The sequence below is a fragment of the Bos indicus genome, chromosome 19 (assembly GCF_029378745.1).
Source record: "Bos indicus isolate NIAB-ARS_2022 breed Sahiwal x Tharparkar chromosome 19, NIAB-ARS_B.indTharparkar_mat_pri_1.0, whole genome shotgun sequence".
In the NCBI taxonomy this organism is placed as follows: domain Eukaryota; kingdom Metazoa; phylum Chordata; class Mammalia; order Artiodactyla; family Bovidae; genus Bos; species Bos indicus.
The window spans coordinates 32,374,111-32,392,810 of NC_091778.1; the positions used below are offsets into that span (position 1 = coordinate 32,374,111).

At 41.6% G+C, this 18,700-nt stretch overlaps 1 protein-coding gene across 3 annotated transcripts in view; it reads left to right on the forward strand.

Annotated features, from left to right (window-relative positions):
- The window catches only part of MYOCD (myocardin), a 91,109-nt gene that overhangs the window by 14,720 nt on the left and 57,689 nt on the right, over window positions 1-18,700 (forward strand). For all 3 annotated transcript variants that reach the window (XM_070773121.1, XM_070773122.1, XM_070773120.1), the window contains exon 2: window positions 16,237-16,302. In XM_070773121.1, coding sequence (XP_070629222.1) covers window positions 16,237-16,302 — 66 coding nt within the window. The remainder of the gene's footprint in view (window positions 1-16,236; window positions 16,303-18,700) is intronic.

Below are 18,700 nucleotides of genomic sequence, written 5' to 3' on the forward strand. Positions count from 1 at the left end.
CTTCTTCAAATGTTTTGACAAACTGAGAGCATGGTGCTTAGGGAAAGGGTCGCTTTGCAGTGTTTGTGTGAGCAGACGTCGTTCTCAAACAACTCGACTCTGTGCGTGAGGCTTAATCATTGAAACAACCGCGTGGTCAGCCCGAGCTGGGGCTCTTGGCATGTGAACATGCCCATGGTTTTCTAACCGACGTGTGTCCAGCACTGGAAGCTGACCTGAATTCGTGTGTCTCCTTCTGTGTCTCAAAGGAAGTAGAGTCAGGACGTCTTGTGAGGTGAAGAAAGAATTGTGGTGCCTGGCCCCAGCCTCTTTCCCGTGCTCATCCATGAGGACTGCTCAGGCCAGTCTAGCAGCCCCTAGGCTCCCCTTCTCCGTCTGACCACAAAGGGTTACTTCAGTCACCCGATGGTCATTTTCTCCTCCTCTTTCTGGGTGTCCCCAGACATGGATGGGTGGACGGTCCACTTCTGTCCTTCTTGGTCACTGTGACCCCTTGGCTGCATGTCAGTGCACAGGGTAAGTGGCCAAGGGAACAGTTATTGTTGGTGCCTGGACTCTGAAGGTGAGGAGCAGAGTGTGCTCAGATGTCAACAGGACACACGAAGATAATCCCTGGCTTTCAGCCTTGTTTGAAAAACACGGCCAGGGTTGGGGCAGGAACAGTGTAGACAACCTGGCCTAAAAGGCCACCTTCTCTCAGCTCTCATCGGCTTGTGTCCTCTGTACCAGGTGGGCTGATGCCTGTGTACCCCAACCGAGACAGCATCAGACCCACAAGTGATGCAGGCTGCTCCTGGGAGGGCGGTTTGTCCCAGAGTTGGAAAATACCAGGTCAGTCAGTTCAGTCGCTCACTGGTGTCCAACTCTTTGCAACTCCATGAGCTGCAGCACGCCAAGCTTTCCTATCCATCACCAACTGCCAGAGCTCACTCAAACTCATGTCGGTCGAGTCAGTGATGTCATCCAACCATCTCGTCCTCTGTTGTCCCCCTATCCTCCTGCCTTCAATCTTTCCTAGCATCTGGGTCTTTTCCAATGAGTCAGCTCTTCACATCAGGTGGCCAAAGTATTAGAGCTTCAACTTCAGCATTAGTCCTTCCAATAAACATTCAGGACTGATTTGCTTTAGGATGGACTGGTTGGATCTCCTTGAGTCCAAGGGACTCTCAAGAGTCTTCTCCAACATGACGGTTCAAAAGCATCAATTCTTCAGTGCTCAGCTTTCTTTACAGTCCAACTGTCACATCCATACATGATTACTGGAAAACCATAGCTTTGACTAGACAGACCTTTGTTGGCAAAACAATGTCTCTGCTTTTTAATATGCTGTCTAGGTTGGTCATAACTTTTCTTCCAAGGAGCAAGCGTCTCTTAATTTTATGGCTGCAGTCACCATCTGCAGTGATTTTTCAGCTCAAAATAAAAAAAAAAATTCTGTCACTGTTTCCATTGTTTTCCCATCTATTTGCCATGAAGTGGCAGGTAGAGGAAAGGATTCTGAGGCAGGCCACCTATTGGACAAGAAGAGAGCAGTTATTTCAACAGTCTGTGTCCAACAGTATCAGCTTCTAGCCCAGAACATCGCTGAAACTTCTGGGGGTGGTCCTGCTTGTTACTTTCTTTCCTTTTTTTAAACATTTTATTTTTTAAATTAAATATTTATTTATTTGACTGAGCCAGGTCTTAGTTGCAGCATGTGGGAATCTTTAGTTGCAGTATGCTAATTCTTAGTTGAGGCATGTGGTATCTAGTTCCCTGCCCAGGGATCGAACCTGGGCTCCCTGCATTGGGAGCCTGGAATCTTAGCCACTGGACCACCAGAGAAGTCCCTTGCTTGTTACTTTTCACAAAACCCTCCACTGGCCTGTGTCCTTGAAGACAGTGATGTCAAAGTCAGGGGTTGTACCTGAAGGTCGGTTCAGCTAAACCCAGGGTGTGGTTGTTTTTTAGTTGCTCAGTCATGTCTGACTCATTTCAACCCCATGGACTGTAGCCCCCCAGGCTCCTCTGTCCATGGGATTTCCCAGGCAAGAATGCTGGAGTGGGAAGCCATTACCCCTCCAGCAGATCTTCCCGACCCAGGGATAGAACTCATGTCCCATGCATTGTGGGTGGATTCTTTACTGCTGAGCCACCCAGGAAGCCCCAAACCCAGGGTGGAGGTCAACAAAAGAAGTTCAATGCCTACATTATGGACAGATATGACTGCCCCTTCTGAGGGGAGAACCTGCAGCTGGCTGATGCTCTGCTCTGTCTAGGGCTTGAGGTCCTTACCTGGCCCCACAGAGAGAAGATGCAACATTAACACCACTCAGAGACGTTTCCTGCAACATGCCTATCCCGGCTTCCAGGCTCTGCCAATGTCACACTTTGCAGTATATGTTTTCGCCACCTTTACAAACCCTGGGTCCACACCTTAGGGATTTTGATTAGTGAACCAGGATTTAAAATAGGTCTCAGAGCTTTGCTTGCTTGTCCTGGTAACTTTCCACTGCCACCGGCTGTCCCTCTTCAATGCTAATCAGTAGGGAGCATCTTGGTTTGCAAACAGTAGAGAATTAAATAGAATTCCTGAACAAGCTTAAACAGAAAAGCTTATAAGCATACAGGGATGTCTCATGGAACTCAGCAACAGGAACGTGATTGATCCATAGAGGAGGATGGGCTGGAATTGGGGACTGGAACACCCTCCAGCCACACTCTCACTGGCTCTTTGCATCCTGTCAGCCAGGTTCACCATCTGTCCAGTTCATGTGGTTGAAAATGGCCACTCCTCACAGCTCCAAAATAGACATCTGTCTCCCAGTCCTATTTCCAAAATTTCTAGGGAAAAGCCCAGCCTCGCTGGGTGAGAGGCCATCCAGTGGGAACATCTTGGCTACACAAAACCCATCTCTGTAGTAGGTCAAAAGAGCATTGCCTGGTAATTCAGTGGAAAACCATTCAGAAGGGAACGGAAGGCAAGTATCACTTGCTTCTCATTTTCTCTTTTATCTTTTACTCTGTCAAAATCTCCCCTTCTCATCGGGGAAGCCAAGTCTTTTGGAAACGGAAATTACCATTGCACACACACACACACACACACACACACACACCCCCCACACACACACACAGACACACACAAAGTAGGCTGTAGTTTAGTGAAATGGAAAGGTAGCAAATTAAGTGTCATGGGCTTAACAACTCCATTTATTTATTTGTTTAAGTTTCCTGGGAGAAAAGACCAGAAAAGTCTCTCTGATTCAAAATGACGTGCCACTTCCCATTCACCATATACCCACAATTGTAATTGTTTAACATCTTTTCCCTCCTAGGCTGTAAAATTTTCATAGGCAGAGCCTGTGACTGCTTTATTTGCAGCCAGATCTTTAATACCTAAAGTGGTATCTAGACGTTTAGGAAGAGATCAGTAAATACTGAGTGGATAAAATGAAAGATTGAACAGTGTTAACCCACTCGCCTTTCTGCCAATGAAAGCCTTGCCTCAGAGGCCCCTGACAGACTTACCAATTTTGCCACCAATAATTACAGTCACCGTGCTTTAGTGTTTGTCGTTTTATTTTTATCTTTTTTTGCAAAAGCCTGGGGAAAGAAATTGTCATGTAAATTTGATTCAACTGTCTCTGTCTCTCCGTCTTCGATTTATTATCAAGACACAGTGATTCCTCTTTTCCATTTGTTTCTCAAATTTTACCTCTCCTCTCTGTTCTCACCATGTCTAAGTGAACTTTCTTACTTTGCTAATGGATCCTGATAAGGGTCTTCACACCAGCCGTGTCTCCCCCATTCATTGTAATCACAAGATTATTTGTCCTAAAATCTCAATGTTACCATATAACTGTGCTGCTCAAAAAATACCTTCTAGAACTATGATATGACATCCGTCATAGGTAGAATCTAAAAAGAAATGATACAAATGAACTTACAAAACAGAAAGAAACTCACAGACTTATGGTCGCCTAGGTGGGGAGGGGAAGGAATAGCTAGGGAGTTTGGAAAGGTCATGTATACACTGCTCCACTTAAAATGAATAATCAACAAAGTGCTACTGTATAGCACATGGGACTTTACTCAGTGTTATGTTAGCCTGGATGGGAGGAGGGTTTGGGGAAGAATGGATACATGTACAGATATGGCTGAGATCCTTAGCTGTTCACCTGGAACTACCACACCATTGTTGATCAGCTGTGCCCTAATACAAAAAAGTTTAAAATTTAAACTCTTAAAAAAGTTTAAAATTTGAAAAAATAACCTTCTATCTTTCTACAGGATGAAGTCTGAGCAGTACAGCATAGAATTCAAGGCCCTCTGTCCATGAACCTCACTTCCTTTTCCAGTCCTATCTCTTCCCACCCCATAGTAGGATCCCTCTCCTGGAACAAGGTGATATTCTGGGGTACACTCCATAGTGGGTGGGGCCCGATGCAGGATTATAATGTGAGGCCCTGTAAATGGTTACAATTTCAGGTGGTGAAAACACAGCGTTAGACTAAGCACGGGGCCCTTCATGGGATGCTGGTGGCAGGTGATATGCTCACAAAGCTGGCACTGGACAGGAGGTAGCATGTCGATTCCATATTCTAGTTTTCAATGAGTGCTTCTTCCCTTGATCAGCAATTCCCTTTATCAGCCCTCTTTCTAATAAGATTCTCCCTTGAAAAAGTAAAGGTTCTGTTCTTTTATCCTTGGTAGCCTCCTGTGAATATGGATGCTTTAATCATGTGTTGCCTAACACTTTATTTCTCTGACTCATGTGTGGGTGTCTTTTCTTCCTCACTAGATTATTCACACCTTAAATTACTGTATATCATGGTCAGTGTCTGGAGATGCCTCAGCCTATAGCAAGGAACAACTGAATCCTTTTTGAGAGACTGAGTTGGTAGATTCATGCAAGATTGTGTGATCAGCAAATTGGCCTGGGGTCCCTAAAGATTTCTGGAGTCTTTGTAAAAGTGATAGTATTTGGGGTCACGTTTCCTCCTCCAGGTTCATTTCAAGACCCAGCATTTCACATCTGACTTCTTAGAACCAAAAAGGAAAAAACTGCCTTTTTCCTGCAGTTTGAACATAATGCTTAGAACTATTCCAAGACATGTCGCATCATCTCATGGGGAAAACTCTTGAGATTAAGAAACATCTCAGTGGCTTGAATTTGGAGACATACAAAGAAAGACCCTGGTCAAAGATGAAGCCAAGGGTCATGAAATATTAACACTCCAAGGGACCTCCGGGATCACCAGCTCATCTTTCTTGTTTTAGTAGAAGAGAGCCGAGTTGTGGAGAGGTGACGTATCTTTGACCAAGGTCACACAGCTATTTCATGGGAAGAGCAGGGCCTGGTCCCCTGAACTCTCTTCTGACTTGCAGAGGACATCCACTGATATATTTCAGCAGACAGAGTTCTGGTGAGCTTCTAACTGCAACCCATAAGTATTTTGCCTGTGTGCAAAGTAGGAATTCTGTATAGATGCAGGTTAATTTTTGAATGCAGTTCACTTTGGTTTTCTCTGGGATTCTGGACTTTGACCTCCATTATCCAATACTCAAATGATTAAAAGAATTCGTATTTAGACAGAGGGCATGTTGCATATGCAGGACTTGAAGAAAGTATAGAGCAACGAGAGTAAAAGCAGCGCTATAGGTCTGATGGAAAGATGGCTCTCAGGGTTACCAAGGGATGCTGATTGCTAAGTAGGGTTCAGAGGATTCTACTGGGAGCCAAGAGCCCACTGTAAGAAGGTGATACAGAAAGAGAGCAACAGCCCACCACCATCTGCTGGTGAGAAAGGCTTCCCTCTGCTGCTGTTGCTAAGGAACCTGGGTGTGGTCCTCTGAATCCGAAGCTTTCCTGCATCTTGTGAGGCTTTATACCCCTGCAAAGAGGTTCAATGGAGAAGGAAATGGCAACCCACTCCAGTATTCTTGCCTGGAGAATCCCATGGACAGAGGAGCCTGGTGGGCTACAGTCCATGGGGTCGCAAAGGGTCAGACACGACTGAAGCTACTGAGCACACAAGGACATTCAAAGGACGGAGAAGGGCTGGAGAAACAGGGTTCTGCTGAGGCAAAGGTGGCGTCGTAATCCACCCCTCAGTCCTCACTCCGTGGATAAAATCAACCCATCTGTTCCTGAGCAATGTCTCCTTGGCGGGTTGAGACTTTTTCAGATCAAAATCATGAAAGTAACATGTTTAAGTTGGAAGAGATTTAGAGACGATCCAATCCAATGATTTTTCAAACTCTGATTCTTAGAACTCTGACATTTCACAAGAGGTTCTGCTTTTATTGTGCACCCTGGTCCTGGGTGTTGTTTTGTTTTTGCTTTTCCTTCCATGTAGGATTTCAGCTTGGAAAAACAAAAAGTTTTCAGTGATTTTTTTTAAGTTTGAGAACACCTATTGCTGACTTTGTCTGTCCTGTCCTTCATGGGAAGGGAGACTGGGGCCCAGAGAGGACCACCTTGTGTTATTATTTTGAAATGTTGTTGGAAGAAGACTCTTGGGTTCACTCATCAAAATTAGGGAATTGCTTTCACCTTCCCTGGTAATCATGGCAGTGCCATTGTTGGGCTGGATTTTGTGGAACATTAGAAGAAAGATGATGATGATGAATATATGATTCATCATATATATTCATATATATCCATATGAATATATATATTCATATAGATGATGAATATATGATTGGTTTAGTGAGTACATGTCTTCTGTTTATCATTCACTTTCCTTGAGGTTTTTTTTTTTAATTTATTTCTCCTCCCACCCAAAAATGACTTACTAAATGTAAAATAAATAAAAGTTAGGTTATGATGTTTGTTATGTTTAAATACGAATTAATTTAAAAATTGGGGAGAAAATCTTGTTAATCCATGCATTCTGGTGTTCTTTAGAAAATATGACCATTCTTAGAGGCTGTAGAGGTGATGGCAAGTTAGCTGCACAGAGACCATGGGTGAGACGAGGCTAAGAGAGATTCACTTAAGAAAAATGGAGAATTTGGTAGGGAAAGAAAAAAAAGTTGAGTGGCGGAAGGGTGGAACAGAAAATCAATCAAATACCAATAATATGATAGTCTTAGGAAGCCATTGTTTCCATGGCAGCATGGGAGGAGTGGTGGGTAAGGATAAAGATGATGCTCTTTGTAATAATTTTTTTAGATGGACCAAATAAAACTTTAATGCACAGATCCCAGAAATTTCTTTGGGATTCTTTGTGTGATACAACTGCATGGGCCCATGTCACATTCTAGACAGAAAGTAATAAACAAGAATTCACAATTGCCAAAGAGCTGGGAAACACTAAGACACGGGGCCCATCTCCTGCTTCCTTTCTGGAGCAGGACTCATATGCCCCTAATCTGACCCATCTTTTACATTCTGTTAATTACATATGAACTGAGAGCCATCACTGGAGTACTTACACAAACACAAATACTCTTCTTACAATAAAAAATTAACCCTCTGTCCTACTCTCTTTCTTCTTTACTTCCTCTTTCTACCTTTAGCCCATCTTTGCTTTCTCTTCTTTTGTCTTCTCCCTTTTCTGATAGAATGAGTAGTTCAGGATTGATTCAGACTCAGACTTCACTGGATTAAGCTTTCCCTACCTGCCATGGCTGAGACGGTAAAGCGTCTGCCTACAATGCAGGAGACCCGGGTTCAATCCCTGGGTCGGGAAGATCTCCTGGAGAAGGAAATTGCACCCCACTCCAGTATTCTTGCTGGGAAAATCCCATGGATGGCGAAACCTGGTAGGCTACAGTCCATGGGGTCTCAAAGAGTCAGACATGACTGAGCGACTTCACACACACACACATCTGCCATATGTAAACATGCTCATGGACACATGGCACTGTCTGGACTTGATATGTCACCTCTGTTGCTGATAGAAGCTACTGTTTTATTTTTCAATTTTTATTTTTTTTAATTATGAAAGCATGAGGACACATTTACAGGAGACTTAGAAAATACAGAACAAGGTTATATATAGTTTCACTATATATTACAATTATTTATAAGTAGACAAAATGAGATTTTTAGGTGGAATTTCAATATCAAGCTCTCAAAAATTAATAGAATGAATATACAAAGAAGTAGAAGGATATGCATGCAGATGCTTGCATAGTACTGTCCAGCTCTTTGTGACCTCATGGACTGTAGCCTGCCAGGCTCCTCTGTCCATGGGATTGTCCAGGCAAGAATACTGGAGTGGGTTGCCATGCCTTCCTCCAGGGGAATCTTCCCAACCCAGGGATCGAACTCACATTTCTGACATCTCCTGCATTGGCAGGTGGATTGTTAACCACTAACACCACGTGGGAAGCCCAGAAGAATATAATAGACCTGAAAAGCCCTGTGAAGAGAAGCTTTTGTGTGTATATATATAGAAATTTTATGAATTTTTGTCTATCTAAAATATTTATAACATTCTGATTCCACTTGTTTGATTTAGTATGGTCAGAATGCTAGATTTCTAATTTATGTTCACGCAAAACTTTGATACAGTTCCATGTATTTTGGCATCTACTATTACTGCTGAAAGTCTAGAAAATGTATACTTTTAGAAGATAATTTTATTGTTTGGAACTCTGGACCCTTGTAATTGGGAATCATTCTGAAGGCTTGGACTGGGTCATCTACACAAATATTATGCAACTGGAGAGCTGAGGGTTTCCCAAATCAGACTCCCATGCCATACAAAATGTATATTTAAGTCAGGAATAAATCCAGCCTGTAAGCAAACAAAACAAAATATTGAGGTCAGAATGTAAAGAGTAGAAACAGATTCAAGGGTTATATATGTAGTATATAACAAAATTAACATCTAAAATCCATTTGATTAGAAATTATGTTAGAATAATTAGTTAACAATTTGTAAAATTAATGAAAACCTTTTTTAATACTATATACCAAATTTAACTCCAGATGCATTCCAAAGTCAGATACAAAACCCCAAATCTTAAAGATATAAGAACATTTAAATGAATATATAATCTGGAGATGAAAAGGATTTTCCAAAGTATACACCAAAGATAGAAATCATAAAAGAGCTTTTAAAAGGATTGCATATAGAAATGTTAAATGCCAAAAACCATTGCACTCAAAACTGAGTGGAAACTAAAACCCAGGGGGAATTTACAACATATGACTATGTTTAATGTGCTTCAGATAAAAATAGCTCTCCCAAAACCTATAAGAAAATGTAATGCCAATGGAAAACTTTGCAAAGACTGTTATCAAGTCATTCACAAAAGAAAAGATACTAATAATCAACAAATCTATGAAAATGTGTCTGACTTATTAGAAAGTATAATGGATACCAATCAAATTAGTAAGGCTTTTTTCTTCTTTAATAGCATTGATAATAAGGGTGTAGTGAAAGGGAAACCCTCCAATAGTCCCAGTAGGAGTACAAATACATCACTTATGCAGGAAGAAAAATTAAATGTAAAATAAAATGAGATTTGTTAAACAGTTATTGGTGCATGACCAGATACTGTGCAGTCATTAAAAATGATGGTGTACATATATACCCCTGACCCCCAAAAATGACAGTATATTACCAATGAAAAAGAAAGTCACAAAACAGTGTAAAAACGTGGTCTCATTTTTTCACATAGTATATTTGCTTATTTCTATTTCTCAAACCTACTTTTTTTCCTCAGAATTTCCTGGAGTGTTTGTTAAAATATATTTCCAATATACCACAGGACTATTGGACCATAGTCTCCAGGAAAGGCACCAAAGAGATAGTTTTTTTTCCCCCAGGACCCAGGTGACTCTTGATATAAGATAAATTGGGTAAATCCTTGATCTAAGCTAAGCTAATCTCTTCTTTTGCTTTGTATTAAACTGCAATCCAGAGAGATTCTGGAACCAGTCTAAACTACAGCTTCGTAGGAGTGGGGGATGGGGGTGGGAGTTAAAATTATGTGTGCTACATTCCAGATGAGTGATCCCGTTTTAGAGCTTCAAGCTTGTTCAGACCAATATTATTAAATCAAATTCCCATCAGCCTCCTTCTATTTTGGTCAGACAGGTAACAGAACTTCTCTTCAGCTCCTCTGCTTCACATTCAGTAACGATCTTCCTTTGTTGATGGCAAATGGAAAGTTTTCCATTTCCACTGTTCCCTAGCAATGTGACATTTTCAAACAGTAGCACAAAACTCTTTAAATAGAAAAGATCCATTTCTACTCTATCGTGACTCAGTAACAGCCTCAGGATTCTTCTCAAACTTTCCTAAAAATGTCATCTTTGGGCTGGACTCAAGAGGAACATTTCAGCCAAGGAGACGCATTTTCCACTCTGTCAGGAATGAGCCAGCATGGGGTTGGAACATAAAGTGTTTTGTAATCCTCAGAAAAGCAATACTTCTCACCAAAACCATGGCAACAACTCTGTGTGATGCCGTCAGAGCCTGGGATTATTCAGGAGCCTCATCCTAACCAGAGACACGGCTGAGCCATTCACCTGTGTTGGTGAGAATGGTACCCTACAAGACTGTTGCTATGGAAACACTACAGACAGTGATACTGAGCTGAAGGTCCCTTGTGCTTAGTTACCAAGGAAGCAGTGAAAATGAAACATGCTTCCTGTTTTAGTGGCTTCTGATTCTTCATTTGAAAGGATACCTTCCAATGGAAGAAATACATTTTATCATCCAAATTGTTTCATTTGAAATTTGCACCCACGAGGCTAAACTTTAGAGTCCAAAGTCTATGTGACAAGAGGAATGTCACTATATCCATCAATTCCTATATTCCCTTCCTCTTCTACCTGAAACTCTTGAGAGACGTGCCCCGCTAGACCTGGTCCTTCCCATCCTGGCTGGCTCTGCTCTGCTGGGCACAGGCCACTGTTGTGTTCTGGTAGCAAGCCAGTGGTGTGTAGACGTATTCTAGCTACCATCTTTAAAAAATGTATTTTATTGAGGTATAGTTGATTTATAATGTGTTGATTTCTGCTCTCCAGCAAAGTAGATTCAGATATAGATATATCTAATCTTCTTTTTCATAGTTTCCCACAATGGTTTATCACAGGATGTTGAATATAATTCCCTGTGCTCTACAGCAGGACCTTGTTGTTTATCCATTCTTTATATACTACTTTGCATCTACTAAGCCTAAACTCCCAATCCATCCCTTTCCTCATCACCCTTTGGCAACTGTCCTCTGTGTTTGGGAGTCCTACGTGTTTCCCCAACACACAGATGTGCTCATCTGTGTTGTATTTTAGATTCCACATATAAGTGATATCATATGCTATTTGCCTTTTTCTGACTTACTTCTCTTAGTGTGATAATCTCTAGGTCTACCCATTTGCTGCAAATAGCAGTCTTTCTTTCTTTTTCATGGCTTAGTAATATTCCGTTGTGTGTGTATAGCACAGATTTATTTATCCATTTATCTGTAGATGGTCATTTAGGTTATCTCCATATCTTGGCTACTGTGAATAGTACTTCTAGCTCCCATTCTTGAGTTGGGTACCCAGTCTCAGTCCCAGCTGCATTCAGAGAACCTATTCCTGGTCTTGCACAATCCTTGATCCTAAAGTTTCTATATATTCTTTAATAATCTTAAACAGGAAATGCTTCCCTGGCTGGTTAGGGTTCACACTTATATAATATTACAGGAATGTATCCCCTCTGCTTCCAGAGAGGTAGGTTCTTGAGGTGGTGGCAGAACTTGCTACTCACATCCTAAAATACATTTGAGGGGGTGGGTGGGAAAGCAGGCTAGAGTAGTCAAGACACGTTTATAAAAGAAGATTGGTATAAGATCCTCACTACCAGGTATGAACATCTATGCTTAAGTCTAGAATAATTCAAATAGTGTAGAACTAGGACAGGAAAAGGCAGACAGATGAGAAAATCAGAATTGAGAGCCCAGAACTTCTGAATAAAGAAGCAACTTGATTAGTATAAACATCTGTGTTTGTACCAAGAAAACTTCTGCTACTGCTGCTAAGTTGTTTCAGTCGTGTCTGACTCTGTGCAACCCCACGGACAGCAGCCCACCAGGCTCGTCTCTCCACAGGATTCTCTAGGCAAGAAAACTGGAGTGGGTTGCCATTTCCTTCTCCACCAAGAAAACCAAGTTGGGCTAATATCAGTCTTGAAGAGAATTTAATATAGTAGAGCTGATATTTTTATGATTAGATAAAAATCACTAATCTCAGTATTGTGTAGAAAAGAACAGCATGTACTGAGGATTCCTTCTTGTTCTAAACTTAATATCTTCTCAGATCTACTTATTGGTTCCTAGGCAATTTATGGAAATTTCTAGAATGACATAAATATTGCCTAACTCAACTTGGTCACAGTAATCACCATGCTTTATTTTAACATTCGGGGGACATATCACATTGTTTTTTATTATCTCATTTTGTCCTTAAATATAACATTGTAGTGATTTTAATTTTTTTTAATAAAGAAACTTACTGGAAAAAAAAAGAAGCAACTTGAGTATAAACACAGGACTCTCAATTCTGATAGCGATGACTAGAAGAATATAAAACTAGAGAAAAAAAAATTGCTTTGTTTCTGAAAGCTAAAACAGATTGACACCTGAATGCCAGAACCATATGAGAACACGTTGGGATGATGTGGAAAAGATATCAAGAACTCCCTCCCTTTCACCTCCCAAAGAAAACCATATGGCCTCAAATGAAGTGAAGAGAGAGCTTCATGGACACCTGTAGTGTGTAGCTGGTTGGACCTGGAAGCAGGCATTAGGCTTGGACTGGAGAGCAACCCTCTGCTCAGAGTATTTTTAGCTATAGTGGAGCAGTGGAGGGTTGCCAAGGGCTCTGGGGACACAGATGACCACAGCAAGCTGAAAGAGGGGAGGGCAGTAAAGCACGAAGAGACCATCGGGGATGGAGGCCAGGCAGTAGCTAAAGACAGCTGTGCCCAAAGGTGCCGGCCACTGGTGGTGCGGTTTTGGCCCAGTGTCAGGACTCTCCCAGGTGCAGCAGGAAGCAGGCGCAGAAAGGGATGTGGTCATTCAATCTCCACCTCTAGCCTTGGAGCTTTGCCAGACCTGGAGAAGAAGCCTCCCAGGGACAAATGCCACTGCCAGGATCATCCTGCCCCTGGCTGTCTGGCCTTTCCCTCTAGGCTTGGAGCGCTGAACTGACAGCCTGCCCACCAGTCCTTCACTGGAGAGAAGGACTACAGAAGCTCCCAGGTGACAATAGGGGCAACGCCAGGGGCGCTGGGCAGCCAGCCATGCTTCACTTAGCTAGTGAGAAGAACACAGTCTTTACAGTTTACCCAGAGAGTTACCGTTTCTGATATAGTCTAGTCATTCTTGAATACCCTGATTTCCTTCTGATACCATTTCTGTTCAACCTGAAGGATTTCCCTAAGTATTTATTGTAGTCAAGTCTGCTAGGAAACAAATTATCTGATTTTCTCCTTTACCTGAACTATCTTTATTTCACCTTCATTCCTACAGGATATTATGTGTTCTGGGTTGATAGTTTTTGTTTGGTTTTCATTTTGTTTTATTTTCTGAACTGTGATTTCTGCTGAGAAGTCTGTGGTTATTTAAATCAATGTTTTCCTTTATGTAATGTTTTGTTTTTCCTGGCTACTTTTAAGATTTTCTCCTTCTCTTTGGTTTTCAGCCATTAGATTATGATGAATCTAAGTGTGGTTTTTCTGTGACTATATCTGGTTTGGGGCTTCTTGAACTTTCTGAATCTGTACATTTCTGTTTTTCACCAAATTTGGGGAGTTGTGGCAATTATTTATTTTTCTGCTCTCTTTCTGGGGCTCTAGTGAGCCAATTATTATATATACATCAGGTAGATCTAATGATCTAATTGATGCCTTTGAACTGTGGTGTTGGAGAAGACTCTTGAGAGTCCCTTGGACTGCAAGGAGATCAAATCAGGCAATATTAAAGGAAATCAATCCTGAATATTCATCGGAAGGACTGATGCTGAAGCTGAAGCTCCAGTACTTTGGCCACCTGATGTAAGGAGCTGACTCATTAGAAAAGACCCTGATGCTGGGAAAGATTGAAGGTAGGAGGAGAAGGAGATGACAGAAGATGAGATGGTTGTATGGCATCACTAACTCAAAGGACGTGAGTTTGAGCAAGCTCTGGCAGTTGGTGATGGACAGGGAACCCTGGCATGCTGCAGTCCATTTGGTCGCCGAGTAGGACACAACTGAGCAACTGAACTGAACTGAACTAAACTGAATGAGCTGATGTTGTTAACAGACTTTTTGATACTGGGGCACAGGAAACTGAGGGTCTGACCACTTTTTTCATCATTTTATCTCTCTTCTTCAGTTTGCTCTGTGTTCAAGTGTACTGACTTGATACTCATTCTTTTTTTAGGCCTTTTGGTGAATTTTTTTTTACTTCAGATATTCTACTGTAAATCTTGTATTTCCATTTGATTCTGTTTTGTGTGTTCAGTCCTAAGATGGAGTCACATGAGACTGTTCAGCGAAGCACAGTCTAGCCACCAAAAGGAATTGATAGCAATTCAGCAACATTGGTCTCTCCCATGAAGGTTGGCGAGAAGCCAGTTCAAAACCCATAGCAACACCTTTAAAAATTACTCATCTTCATTACTGTTTCAGAATATCTTGTTTTTTATGTTTATTTATTCATATATTTTTGTGCTGGGTCTTCCTTATTACATGGGCTTTGTCTCTAGTTGTGGCATGCGGGGACTACTATTCCTTGTGGTGTGCAGGCTCCTAATTGCAGTGGCTTCTCTTGTGGAGCATGGCCTCTAGGGCTCAGTAGCTGCAACTCCCGGGCTCTACAGCACAGGCTCAATAATTGTGGCACAGGCTTAGTTGCTCCATAGCTTATGGGATCTTTGCAGATCAGAGATCGAACCCGTGTCTCCTGCATTGGCAGGTGGGTTCTTTACCACTGAGCCACCAGAGAAGCTCGTCTCAGTATATCTTATGACTGCATTTGCTCTGAAGCCTCACTGTGGAATAGTAAATGAACTTGAAAGACAGCTGTATAGCCTTTTCATTTTTATTCTCTCCATTCTAATTTTCTCTTCATAAAAGCAATGCTTGTTCTCTCTTTTCATTATAAGGTGATCAAACCAGTTCCTCTCTTTGAAAATCTCTGCTCTTTCTATTCTCATCCTGAGCAGCTTAAACCCAGGAATCAAGACGGCAAACTCTGAATCTCCCTGAGAAAATGTATATGTCCAAAGATAGATTCTTTTAGGGGGTTAAGTGAGAAGGAAATAATAAGTATTACACTCATAATATATATCATATATGTAACTTACTTATATACATAAATATATGTGATATATATGTAATCTACTTGTGCTACACATAGTAACAGAAAGTTCCATAATTTACAGTGTGTACAATTTATAGTGTTTTACATTTTCTAACCAAAGCATGACTCCATTGGCCCTTCTCTGAATTTCCAGGTGAATTCCAGACTCTCATGATAGTACGATTATTATTTTAATATTCATTTCATTCATTTATTTGGCTGTGCCAGGTCTTGGTTGTGGCACACGGGATCTTCCAGCTTCGTTGTGGCATATGAACTCTTAGTTGCAGCCTGAGGGATCTAGTTCCCTGAGCAGGGATCAAACCTGGGCCACCAGCATTGGAAGCATGGAGTCTTAGCCACTGGGCTTCCAGGGAAGTCCCAATACTACCATTTATTAATGACTTATGGTACCAGGCACTCTGCTAAGCAAACTGCATACATGTTTTAATCAAATTATAGCAATCCCACAGGGCATGGTTCCCATTTACAAATGAAAAAGCTGAGGGTCAAAGAGGTTGAACAGCTTGCCCAGAGTTATCCACCCAGGAAGGGGCAATCCCAGGTGGGATTTGAACCCAGGTGACACTTCTGAGACCAAACTTTCTTTATTCTGTCTCCTGTTTTGAACTCGTGGCAGCATTTGATGGTAATCATCTCCCCGGTAGCATAGCAGGGGGAACAGAGTGTGACACTGAAAATAATGCTCACTTCAAAGAGGAGACTAGACTTCTAGTCTCCAGTGGTCACTCACTTGCTGGAAAACCCTGCAACCCCTCAGCTTCTCTCATCCTTTCTTGCCCATGTCTACAACAAAACACAAGTGTCCTTCACACACTTCAGACTTTCAGAACTGTTCTAGAAATATGAGAAGTGTGATCAGGCCAAAAAAGATACGAGGCAAATAGAAGTGATCGCAATCGGTCGTAGCCTAGCTCACATACTAACACTTCCTTTTCTAAGTTTTACAGTTACGACTCCAACAGAGAAGGACCCAAGAACAGCTGGCTAACCAAGGCATTGTACCACGTGAGTAGCTCTGTTTCTTATGGACTGGTCTATATGGGGGTGGCAGGGGGGCATGCAATTTGGGAGCTGGAAAGCACCTCAGAGGTCATAATCCAATTTCATGGATCAGTCTCCCCAGATCCTCACGGACTCTGGGTCAGCAGGAATCCCAGACCTTAGAGGCTTTGTCCCAAATGCTACTCACCTGCCAGGGCTTCCCTTTACTCATAGAGGTTGTACCTAAAATTCTAATGTAGTGGATTTGATTACAAGACAAACACAATTCTATGGGCCTTCATCCCCCTCTATTTTTAGAATTGGACATAATCATTGTTCTTCCTGGAAGCATCAATTGTATCATCTTTCTCTCACCTCCTTGGTTTCACTTCTATTTGAGTACTTGAGTCCCCAGTTAATTGAATATTGTCAATTACTTCCTTTCTGGAATAATGAGCAGCAATACCATTCTAGTATAAATGGTGTAACATTGAATTGCTGCCCATCATTTGGGTCAAAGAAGGATTATCCTATCTTTTGGAAGATATATTTGAAATTTCCTACCTTGAAACTTGAAAACTTCAAGTTTAGCAGTTGAAGCTACCTTCTGGTGAGCTATAAAAACAGAAAAAGTACCAAATAAATGGAATTACCATGTAAGCTCCTTTAGGTTACACTTTTTTACTTCTTCCCGCAGAAGTTAAAATTTTTAATTTTTTAATTAAAATTTTAAAACTAAAAATCCATAATGACTCCTGCAGAAATCCAGGTCCTTGTCCAGACTGTGACTTCATAGTTAAGCATGCAACAAGCCAGCATTTGCCCTTGATTGAATGTCCTACAGTTAGTAACCTTGGTGCCCTGTGATCCAAAGTCTAAACATTTTAAGTATAGTCGGTGCTTCAGAACCAGAAAAGAACTAAGAATATTTCAAGCTCTTTCCTTTGGGAGTTCAGATGAAGTTCTTTGTTCATGGCTCAGCCCTGCAAAGAATAAACAGCAGGTGACCTATGGCAGAACAACTTTTTTTAGCGATTTGCTAAGCGCAAAAGAAAGATCTCACCCTGCAACTGAAAGGCTGCTTTGATCAAATGTACAGTTAGAATGAGAAACCAAAGGCACAAGGCTGTGTGGCCTGTTTCATCTTAGCCAGCCCAGCAAGGCAGGTGTTAAAACACAGGAGAGACCCACAGTCTACAGGCTTCATGTCAGATAAATACATTGGCGCTCAAAGCCGAGCAGGCCAGTCTTATTTCTGAATCCTGTTGCAAATGTGTAGAATTGAATTTGTTTAACCACCATCTAGAACTGAACGATTCACTAACAGTGAAGTGTAGACAAGTGTAGATCCACCAGGATCCTCTCAGCAGATCACAGTCTCTACCACATGCCTTCAAATATAAGATGAATACGTCAGTTTCAGTGGGATTAAAATACTCAGTTCTTTCGTGGGGGCTTCCCTGGTGGCTTAGAGGTAAAGAACCCACCTACCAATGCAGGAGACTCGGGTTCGATCCCCAGGTCAGGAAGATCCTCTGGAAAGGAAATGGCAAGCCTCTCCAGTGTTCTTGCCTAGAAGACCCCAAGGATAGAGAAGCCTGGCTGGCTACAGTCCACGGGGTCCCACAGAGTCGGACACAACTTGGCAACTAAACAATAACAACAGCAATCCTTCATGGACATGTCTTTCCTTGATTCTGGAAAGAAAATTGAAGTAGAGAGACCCAGTATCTTTACGTTTGCTCAAGCTGTTCACAACTGATTTAAAGTTTAACCTACATGTTTAAATAATCCAAACCTGGGTCTTGCAGCTGCCATTTGGAGGAAAATAAAAATTTTTTTTAAGTTTCTGGAGTTAAATTTCAGAAATAAGACACCTAATAAAAACAGGAATGAATCTAACGGCACATTTTTACATAACACCCCTATGTAAGGTATGCAAATTAAATGTCCATTTGCAGAGTAGGGTCCAAAGGAAATAGAATCTTTTGTTATCCAGGATTTCCAGAATCAGATAGTGTGGGGCTTCCCCAGTGGTTCAAATGGTAAAGAATCTACCTGCAGATCAGGGGACACAGGTTCAATCCCTGGGTCAGGAAGATCCCCTGGAGAAGGGAATGGCAACTCACTTCAGTATTCTTGCCTGGAGAATCCCCATGGACAGAGGAGCTTGATGGGCTACAGTCCATGGGATCGCAAAGAGTTGGACATGACTAAGTGACTAACACTTTCACTTTTTTTCACTTTTCTCCAGGATTTCCAGAATCAGATAGTGTATATATTAACGAAATACTGCTTAACAGAAATTTTGCACTCATAGCCCATTGTGTCTTGAAGACAGTTGCTGGGGAAAGTCCTATGAGTCATGCAGTGATATTTCCTTTTTAATTCAGCAAAATGAGAAAGGTAGATTAAGCAGCAT